Source organism: Myxocyprinus asiaticus, chromosome 41, assembly GCF_019703515.2.
Source record: "Myxocyprinus asiaticus isolate MX2 ecotype Aquarium Trade chromosome 41, UBuf_Myxa_2, whole genome shotgun sequence".
In the NCBI taxonomy this organism is placed as follows: Eukaryota; Metazoa; Chordata; class Actinopteri; order Cypriniformes; family Catostomidae; genus Myxocyprinus; species Myxocyprinus asiaticus.
In genome coordinates this window covers 10335739-10346424 of record NC_059384.1, presented here as the reverse complement: position 1 = coordinate 10346424, position 10686 = coordinate 10335739, and the positions used below count along the sequence as shown (strand labels likewise).

General features: G+C 36.1%; 1 protein-coding gene across 3 annotated transcripts in view; it reads right to left on the bottom strand.

Moving 5' to 3' along the window:
* Nucleotides 1-4449: 4449 nt before the first annotated feature.
* The window catches only part of tecrl2a (trans-2,3-enoyl-CoA reductase-like 2a), a 9892-nt gene continuing 3655 nt past the window's right edge, over nucleotides 4450-10686 (bottom strand). The window contains exons 2-13 of one of the 3 annotated variants that reach the window (XM_051682750.1): nucleotides 9752-9802; nucleotides 9607-9658; nucleotides 9156-9200; nucleotides 8619-8722; nucleotides 8373-8488; nucleotides 8013-8118; nucleotides 7695-7767; nucleotides 7572-7615; nucleotides 7466-7478; nucleotides 6687-6775; nucleotides 6460-6505; nucleotides 4450-5080 (exon numbers count right to left, since the gene is read on the bottom strand). In XM_051682750.1, coding sequence (XP_051538710.1) covers nucleotides 4953-5080; nucleotides 6460-6505; nucleotides 6687-6775; nucleotides 7466-7478; nucleotides 7572-7615; nucleotides 7695-7767; nucleotides 8013-8118; nucleotides 8373-8488; nucleotides 8619-8722; nucleotides 9156-9200; nucleotides 9607-9658; nucleotides 9752-9802 — 867 coding nt within the window. In that variant the 3' untranslated portion in view covers nucleotides 4450-4952. Of the gene's footprint in view, nucleotides 5081-6459; nucleotides 6506-6686; nucleotides 6776-7420; nucleotides 7479-7571; nucleotides 7616-7694; nucleotides 7768-8012; nucleotides 8119-8372; nucleotides 8489-8618; nucleotides 8723-9155; nucleotides 9201-9606; nucleotides 9659-9751; nucleotides 9803-10686 lie in introns of all 3 variants that reach the window. The other 2 variants (XM_051682749.1, XM_051682751.1) reach the window with 2 other exon arrangements.

Sequence of the window (10686 nt, the reverse complement as noted above, 5' to 3'; positions counted from 1 at the left end):
GAGATATAGATGTAACTTCAGGGGAAGCTGCTGTGACTGGTTACAGGTATGATTAATGAGCTAATCATAAAATGATAACTTGATTTACTTACAGTGGACACTTAAAGGGATAGTTTACACAAAAAATCAATATCCTCTCATCATTTACTCACCCTCATGCCATCCCAGGTGTATATGACTTTTTCTTTCTTCTGCAGAACACAAACAAAGATTTTTAGAAGAATATCTCATCTCAGTTGGTCCTTACAATGCAAGTGAATGGTGACCATACCTTTGAAGCTCCTAAAAGCACACAAAGGCCAAGAAATCCATATAACTCCAGTGGTTAAATACATATCTTCAGAAGCGAAGTGTGTGTGGGAAACATATCAATATTTAAGTCCTTTTTACGATAAATATCCACTTTCGCTTTCACATTCTTTAACATTTTGTAAGTGAAAGAGAAAGTGGAGATTTATGGAAAAATGGACTTAAATATTGATCTGTTTCTCACCCACACCTATCATATCGTTTCTGAAGATATGGATTTAACCACTGGAGTTTTATGGCTTAATTTTATGTGGCCTTTGTGTGATTTTTGGAGCTTCAAAGGTCTGGTCACCATTCACTTGCATTGTAAGGACCTACAGAGTTAAGATATTCTTCTAAAAATCTTTTTTGTGTGTGTGTGTGTGTGTTCTGCAGAATAAAGAAAGTAATACACATCTGGGATGGCATGAGGATGAGTAAATAATGAGAGAATTTTAATTTTTGGTGAACCATCCCTTTAAGGACACTTGAACACTTAAGCTATACTCAAAAGTGAATGAATGTCTTTGCATTATGTAACAAAATGTCAAACCAAACTAACAAACTTCTGTTTTTTAAATGTTTTGCTTGAAAAGTGTGCCTGTGGTATTTTTCTTTATTTGATATTTTGTTATCTAATCCACTGATATTTATACATATAAGTTTAAGTTATATGTTAAGTTATAAGTTCAGGGCAGTTTGGCTCAGCAGTTAAGGCTCTGGGTTACTGATCAGAAGCTCAGGGGTTCAAGCCCCAATACTGCCAAGATTCCACTGTTGGGCCCTTGAGCAAGGCCCTTGACCCAATCTGCTCCAGGGGTGCCATATCATGGCTGACCCTGCACTCTGACCCCAGCTTAGCTGGGATATATGAAAAAAAGAATTTCACTGTATATGTGCAAATGTGTGATAAATAAATACAATTAAATTATTAATTGTAATTAAGTGTGCAAATGTTTTTTTGGGGTCACTATATAATCGTATATATTTCATTTCCTGGGGTTTTCCAGCATTCTGACCAACATCCTGAACGTGCATCAGAACATGTGATACTGTCCTCAATTTGATGCTATAGATGATCTTCTGAGAGGCAGAGAACATTTGCACCTGTACGCTTGGCTCAGAGGAGTTCCGGAATCTGAAATCAGCAGAGTGAGCAATTGACTTTCTCTATAACACTTTCTTATCTCGTTTTACTTTTCTCTCTTTCTCTCTCTCTCTCTGCAAATTTTTGACAGATACCTAGCTATCTTTTTTTTTATTAAGGTAGCTGAATGGGGAATTCAGAAGTTGGGTTTGTTTGAGTATGCAGGCTGCAGTGCAGGCACTTACAGCGGAGGAAACAAGCGGAAACCTTCGACAGCTATTGCGATGATTGGATGCCCAACTCTTCTGCTCCTGGTAAGGGCATTTCTGTGTGATTTATCTCAAGAGCAGCAGATTGTTATCTTCTGTGCCAAGATGAGCCAACCACAGGTATGGATCCCCACTCTTGCAGATTCCTCTGGAACTCTAATAAGAGTGTGATTTAAGATGGCAGGGCAGTGGTCCTAACCTCTCACAGGCAAGATCTCGCTCTCTCACACACACACACGTTGGTGTGGCTATCCTTATGAGGACTCTCCATAGACATAATGATTTTTATACTGTACAAACTATAGATTCAATCCCCTAACCCTACCCCTAAACCTAACCCTCTTTCTGCATTTTTACATTTTCAAAAAACATTGCTTAGTATGTTTTTTAAGCAATTTTAATTATGAATGGCTTACTTATAGTTGTCTTTGAATATTAAGCTGGGATAGGAGAAAGAATTTTAACATTGAAAAAGTTACATACTTCAGCTTTAAATGCATTGTGAATGCCGTTTCATTGCAAACAACACAATATCTTGTGTAAACAAAAGGAGTAGTATAAATAATGTTGATTATGATTTTTATTCACAGCATGGAGGAATGTGAGACTCTCTGCACACGACTGGCTATCATGGTGAATGGAACATTCAAGTGTCTTGGTACCATCCAGCACCTCAAATACAAGTAAGAGCACACCATGCTCTAATTTTATTCAAACTTATTTAGTGCTGTAGTGGGTGTTTCTTCAAGTTCGGTCAATTTCCCAGGGGTTTATTTTTATTAAAACTAACATGTTTCAAATATTTTTATTTTTGTTTTATGAAGGTCACATTAAAACTTACTTAGAAACTTTTTACCATGCCTTCATCATTTATCTTTGGTACTTTTCAATTGACGCAGACCCAGACTTTCAATATTAAACCATGAAAATCCATTATAAAAATACAAATTATTACATGTTTAAAACTATGTTAACCAAACAAAGAGTAAAGTAAACATAAACAATTTCAATATTTATTATGTGAAAATGAATTCTCAATTCTTCAAAAATCACAACTGTCCCTCAGTTTTGGCATAATTTCCACCATACCAAACAATTTTTCCCCTTAATAAAATTGTTAACAAAATTGTTAACTTTTTTTGTTAAAGTTATCAAAAGTGTCAGTGAAGAATATGCTTCATATGAAATATGAGACAAGTCATGTTTGAAGAAAACTGAAGTTGAAAATCACCTGTGAGCAGAGTAATATTATTGGGCGTTGTTTCCGAACAAGCTCATATTTTGCAAAATTTTGCAAAAAGTGTGAACATATTAATTAATTGTGTGTATTTAGGATAATTAAAATGCTAGTTATAAAATTAGCCTTAGGATGACAAAAGAGTTGGCCACTTTATTTCAAAAACATTACAAATATTTCCATCACAGTAATTTCCTCCACAGATATGTACATCTTTTTCATTTTTGGTCTGAATCTTTTGTAATCCCTGACCTTTAGATTTGGTGATGGGTACGTTGTCACAATGAAGATCAGGGCAGACAAAGCGGGCACAGTACTGGATCTAAACCCGTTCATGGAGAGCACATTTCCCAGCTGCATTCAGAGAGAGAAACACTATAATACTCTACACTATGAGATCAACTCCTTCTCTCTGGCCAAAATCTTTCAGCTCGTATTGGTCAACAAAGACAGGCTGAATATTGAAGATTACTCAGTTTCCCAGACAAGACTGGACCAGGTATTTCATACGACCCTGTTGTCCTTAATCAACCTACATATATCTGTTTGCTACACAGTACCACTTAGAATTTCAATTAAAAGACGATTACTTGAAGTATTTGACAGTGTCTCCTTATTCTCTATTCTTGGTGTGCTGTAAGCCTTGTGACAAATGTATGATGCCTTTTATGTAGTCCAAAACAGAGAGATCTATTATCGGTGTTGGAACAGTATCTTTGGAGCTCTTCTTGTCACAAACCAGACACTAAATAGAACTGTCTAGTTTAAGGTTAGGGGATTTGCATCGAAAGATGCCATCGACCATCCATCTTCTGAATGCTATAATTTGTCTTTATGCCTGCTTGTGACAAATGTAGTGGAAAGAGGCCACTCTGGCTCCTAATGTGGTCTCACTCTCTTGGTTTCTTCTGTTCTAGGTGTTTGTGAATTTAGCTAAGCAGCAGTCTGGAGAAGATGACGCCATTGTGTTGCACCCAAGGGCAGCTGGTGCCTGACGGGGAATGAGGGTGTTTCCAGCAAAAACAAAAACTTGAAGAGGGTTGATCTGTCATGTCAATTGGGGGCATCTGGATGTAGTGCACAACGAAAGATATGAAGGAATAGGAGATTTTGTAAATTATACAATCACTGCAAAAGCTGCATCTGCTTTGCTTGGCCTTTTTTTTTTTTTTTAGTGATGCAACTTGACTGAATTAGGATTATAAATACTCTAGCAATTTATTATATCAATATAACTTTTTACAATTTTTTTTTTGTTTTAAAAACAAATCAAATGTTGCAAGAGTTTTTTTTTTTTTTTTGTAAAGGCTATTGGTATTTTTTAAATGCATATTGCATTATGTGACACAGCATAATAATTCTTGCCAAGTTAGTAAAGTGTAACTTGTTTACGAACAATCTTGTAAATGACTCGTAAATAATATAGCCTCAAGATACACATGATTTTGATGAAAGTTATTATTTAGGCGTTTTTGTAAAAATGTCATATTTGAAATCAGTACTATGTTATCGCTCTCTGTGCACCTTGACAAAATTAAATAAAAAAATAATATAACAGTACAATCATCAAAACTGTCCTGACGTATTTTATTTTTTTAATTAATTTAATGATATATTGCTCCACATCTGACCCACAGCTACTTTTCAACTTAGAACTGATAACAGTGCAATTTGCAATAAACCCTCTTTTTGATATGGTGAGGAAAAATTGCTTATGTATACTTGTTTTTAATTTACCCGTAACGGATTGCTGAAGTGGTTGGATATTGTTCTGCAATCTGCAACTCTCCCACAAATTCAATTCAGTCTACTATTTTAAAATCTCAAGTGGCATACCATTGTAAATATGACAATATTCAACATCATATTGCATGATAACCATGAGCTATTGTTGAGAAGAGGATTTAGTTTTGATAATCCTTCCCAGAGGGTGACATAAGTCGGCTTTCTTTACATGCAGCTGTTCAGATCAGTCCCAATACTCTTAGCTGGGCTCACAGTGTCTCTGGATTTTGACCTCAGCATTTATTGATCAGAAGTATCTAAAATTAGTTTATGTGAATGAGTGAAGTCAGAGGATAAAGGGCAAGATTGGCATGCGGAGATTTGGGTAGTCCTTAAACTCTCTGGTGTAGGTTTTGTGTTTTCCTTTGGCCCAGATGGTCATCTGTATGAAGCCCACAAACGTGAAGAGAGCCACTGCAAAACACAAGGTGAACCCCATGTCTTTCTTTTAAATAACTATTAACAACAAAATCCATTTCCTGATTTCAGTGCATAATAGACATCAGTCTTGTAATTCAAAAAGATTTAACTTCATAACATATAGTGGCAAGAAAAAACATAAAATCTTTGGAATTAGCTGGTTTTCTGCATTAATGTGATCTCATCTTCAACACACAAATAATTATAATCTTTCATGTCTTTACTGAACACATCACATTAAACATTAACAGTGCTGTGGAAAAAGTAAGTGAATCCCTAGGCTAATGGCAAAAAAAAAAAAAAAAAAAGCTAATTAGAGTCAGGCAATTAGAGTTGGCAAACCTGGCATCCAGTTAATGAAACGAGATTGGAGGTGTGGGTTAGAGCTACTTTAACTTATAAAAATCACTCAAACAGTTTGCTATTTACAAGAAGCATCTGCTGACGTGGGCCATGCCTCGCAAAAAAAGAGATTTTAGAAAACCTACGACCAAGAATTGTTGCTTTGCATAAAGCTGGAAAGGGTTACAAAATTATCTTGAAGAGCTTAGATATTCATCTGTCCAAAGTTAGACAAATTGTCTATAAATGGAGAGGATTTAATACTGTGGCTACTCTCCCTAGCCATGGCCGTCCAGACAAGATGACTCAAATAGTACACCACAGAATGCTCACTGAGGTAAAAAAAGAACCCTAGAGTGACAGCAAAAGACTTAAAGGGATCATTGAAACTGGTTAACATCTCTGCTCATGAGTCTACTATATGGAAAACATTAAACAATGGATACAGAATGGCTTCAAAAAAGAAAATCCACCTTTTGGAGTGGCCCAGTCAGAGGCCAGACCTTAACCCAATAGAGATGCTGTGGACTGACCTCAGAAGAACCATTCACACCAGACATCCTAAGAATATGGCTGAGCTGAAGCAGTTCTGTAAAGAAGAATGGTCCAAAATTCCTTCTGAACGATGTGCAGGTCTAATACGCAGCTACCGGAAGTGCTTGGCTGAGGTTATTGCTGCCAAAGGAGGATCGGCCAGTTATTAAATCCTAGGGCTCACTTACTTTTTCCACAGCACTGTGAAAGTTTAATGACATGTGTTCAATAAAAACAAGAACGATTATAATTGTTTGAGTGTTGTTAGCTTAAGCACATTGTGTGTTGTCTATGCTTGTGACTTTGATGAAAATGAGATCACATTTTATGAGCAATTAATGTAGAAAACCAGCTAATTCCAAAGGGTTCACATAAATTTCTTGCTACTGTATCTAGGAAATTGTACGCACTCTGATTACCAATCAGATCATTGGATAAATCAGATATCAAATAGCAGAATCACCCTGCTAAATTGGCTATTGATACCAGTAGCTCACCTGGAACACATTGAGTCATGATGGACAGGCCCACCCAAGCGCCTACCTGATGGATCATTTGAGCAAAGAGTAGAATGAGTCAGGCATTGGAAGCACTTGGCAGATGCTTTTATCTAAAGTGACTTATAGTGCATTCAAGGTATACATTCTATCCATTTTTGTATTCCCTGGGAATATAAAGCATACATGAGTTTATTAAACATCCAGTGTAATGATAATTTTATTACCTCATATGTATAGTTTGGACAGGATACAAAGAAAAAGAGCCACGTAAAAGGATTTTTAGATGGATGTGGGAACTTCCGACACTTGGGACCTATTAACAAAACAAAATATGGTTGTGACAGTTGTGAAACAGACTTACAGTATATATACTTACTGAGTACTTTATTAGGAACACCTGTACACCTACTTAGTCAAGTGATTATCTAATCAGCCAATCATGTGGCAACAGTGTAATGCAAAAAAATCATGCAGATATGGGTCAAAAGCTTTAGTTAATGTTCACATCAGCCATCAGAAATGGGGAAAAAATGTGATCTCTGTGATTTAGACCGTGGCATGATTGTTGGTGCCAGACAGACTGGTTCGAGTGTTTCTGTAACTGCTGATCTTCTGGGATTTTCATGCACAACAGTCTCTAGAGTTTACTCAGAATGGTGCCAAAAACAAAAATTTTCCATTGAGTGTCAGTTCTGCCGACGGAAATGCCTTGTTGATGAGAGAGGTCAGTGGAGAATGACCAGACTGGTTTGAGCTGACAGAAAGGCTACGGTAACTCAAATAACCACTCTGTATAACTGTAGTGTGCAGAATAGCATCTGAGAATGCACACATCGAACCTTGAGGGTGGATGGGCTACAACAGAAGAAGACCACGTTGGGCACTTTATTAGGACCATAGTGTTCCTATAAACTGTTCAGTGAGTGTATACTGTAAGCTGTGAGCAATGGAGACCAACCTTCGCATCTTAAACTGTTCAGTGACCAATGGATGGAGAAATTACCAGCTTCACATAACTGAAAAACAAACAAACAAACAAACATAATTCATCATGTTGTTAGTAGATCTTTAATGCAAATGATGTAGGTTCGTTAAACCAGGAAACATACCACAAAGACAATTAGTGCATAGTTGACTTGTGCATCTCCGTAGGCTGTAAAACATAGAAACATGTTTAATGTAACAAATGCAATCATTGGTTATAAAATAGGCTTGTCTCTGCTGGTACTCACATGGTGGTGTGTAGAGTGGATGGTTGATGTAGTATGCTAACCATGCTGCAAATCCCCAGTAATATGCACAGTTCTGTGAAAGACAAAGACATACAAGAATCAACAAATTATCCAGGTGCTGTCAGTACAATGTTATTTTCATTAACCAATTTCTAGTATTATTTTTATAATTTTTGAGAAATAGCTAAAACTGTGTGTCTGAACTCTGTACTTTCTGATTTTATGAAGACATGACAGGGATGACAGATTACATTTCAGCCTGATTCTGATTTTCATCGTACAATTTGGGAAACCAAACCAGTGTCACCAAACACTCACCCTTACAATAGTTCTCAGAGGCATTGTGCCATGAGAAAAGCGGTGCACAAATATTGTTTCAAACAGTCTCTTGATATAATGAAAGGTGTGACAAGTGCAAGCTAAGCTGGAGAGACAGAGAGAGAAGAAAAATGTGGAAAAGATAAATAGATATGAAAGATGTAAATGGCTTGTCATAATGATCATTTACTGTATAAGGATATGGGTCTGTATTACAGAAATGTCCTTTTTTTTTTTTTTAAGTCTAATTTAAGATCTGACAAGTTCAGTTAGACCTATAAATTAAATCGCCAGGGTTACATTTCTGTAATACAGCTCTTGATCTGCTCTGCAGATGAGCTAAATGTACTACTTCTGTACCTGACCACATGATGAGGGCTTGAAGTGAAGGCATATTTTTTGCTATAGATGTAGGGAACACGGATGTAAAAGAGGAGATAAACCAAGAGGGGACCCATGTACTCCGCCAGAAAAACCTGCAGAACATCAATGTTCTCTTACATCAGAAGCATATGTGAGTCGTATTGAGGTTTTGATGTGTTTTTTTCAGTGCTACTAAAGGCTTGTATGCATTATTTAGTATAATTCCTGAAATGTAGTACTTACCATTGTCCATCTCAGCTGTGGACCAAGGTCTCTGAAATACATGGTTGCTGATGTCCCAACAGGCAGATTCTGTAGTACGTCTTCATCTCTCAGAGTGTTTCCCTCTAAAAATACAATGCAATACAATTCAAATGTAAAATAATTTAATAGGCCTATATAATGTTCATATGATAGCTTTACTGAACTTCATGTTGAAATATGCTTTGTGGCATTTTGATCTCTAACAGAACATAGCAGGACTTATCTTGCAGCTGTGACAATTCTTCAAAACACTCCTCTATAGAATCCAAATTCCCAGTATCATTAGATTTACATGCAGCTATATTCTTTCATGTTAGCTTGACACTTCTTGGCATGATTTAAACTGATTCTAGTCTTACCAAAGACGGACATTCATGATTCAAACTAAATCTGAATTATGCTTGTGGTAATAATAATTGATGATGTATTGAAGCCCACCACCATATATAATATAAAGCCAAAAAAGATATCATGTGGAATGTATTATTATATAAAACTGAAGTTTCTCATACTCACTGGGGTCCAGCCTCAGGGCTTGTCTAGCTGGATACCATTTGGGATCTGACAGTGAGAAGAAAAATCGTATAATTCGTATATACTTATATCAAATTCACAATCCACAGCAAAGTCATAAAAATAAGTTATAGGCATAAATAAATACTCAGATGTATTAATTAGTATTCAGCACTGTTATACAGTAGGCAGTAAATTACATCTTAAATAACAATGTCCATGTTTCTTATATTACACATTAATATGATACATTAATAGAGCATCAGTAACAATATATCATTAATAGCTACCCTACAGTATAATATATTACCTAGTACATATTGTAAATTAGTATTACATAGTACTTATTATGTAATTACACAGTAGTAATAACACAATCGTAAAGTGTGGCTCAGATATCGACAGTGTATATATTTGTGTGTTTTTTCATACTCCAGCAGGTAATTACACTTACATGACTTATGAAAAAAAATCTTAATGTCACCTATGCTTGAATGGGGTTCAACCTGCATTAAAACACATAAGATAATTCCTTTTTTCAACAGAGTGAAACAATCATTGTCACTTATCACTGACTGGTATTGGTAAAATCTGCTTACCTTATCCAAAAAACAGAGCTGCTCTTTGGTTTCTGTGTCCAGGATTTCGACCTGGAAGAGTGGAGTAGCAATTTCAGCTCAGTCAATTACTTTTTAATTCAATCAACATAAATCAAGTTAATTTAGTAAAGGTATGGCCTCAGAGTGAAGCCGCTCCCAGAATTATCTGCTTCAAAGATCTATCACACAAGTGACAGAGAGATGCCACTAACATCTTTAACTTTTACAAAATTTTCCTGTTAAGTTTAGGAATATTTTGCCAACACTTCCAGCATGTTTCCTTTTGACTGATCTTACTTTCATGATACTTTTAGGGGCCATTCACTCCAAATGTGTTATTGCATCCGTCCGTGTTGTTTTTCAATTATTATTTTTTATGTTCAAAAATGCGCTACCCGGACATCTTTGAGTGTTTTTTCAACATCTCGTGCAGGAGCGTGGGTTTAAAAGCGTTTTGAGACACCTGCTGTTCTGTGCTTTTCTGTGCGTTTGGTCTAAATTGCCTCTTAGGGTGCTTAGTTTTGTTATTTTGAAGCTTGACAATCCCAGTCACCTGGAAAAGAGTGGCCAGGATATTCTTCAAAAACCTTTTGTATTCCACAGCAGAAAGAAAGTCAAACAGATATAAAATGATATGATGGTGTCAGAATTTAAATTTTGGGGTGAACTATTTTTTTTAACAAGGGTGACAGTCCAGGCCCTGCTTATAAGCTAATATTGATCTGAGCTTCTCTTTTGATGTATTCAGTCCAGTTTAACCAAGGTTTTTTACTCCATTCATAAATCATCCCAAAATAAAAACTCCACCTCCAGCGTTATCTTTTCCCAACCAATCTTTGCTTTGAATTCTGAGGATATATCTGATTGCAACGTGGAGATATTTTTTAATCTAAATTAAAAGGTGTCAGCGTTGATCTACAGAGTATGCACTGAGT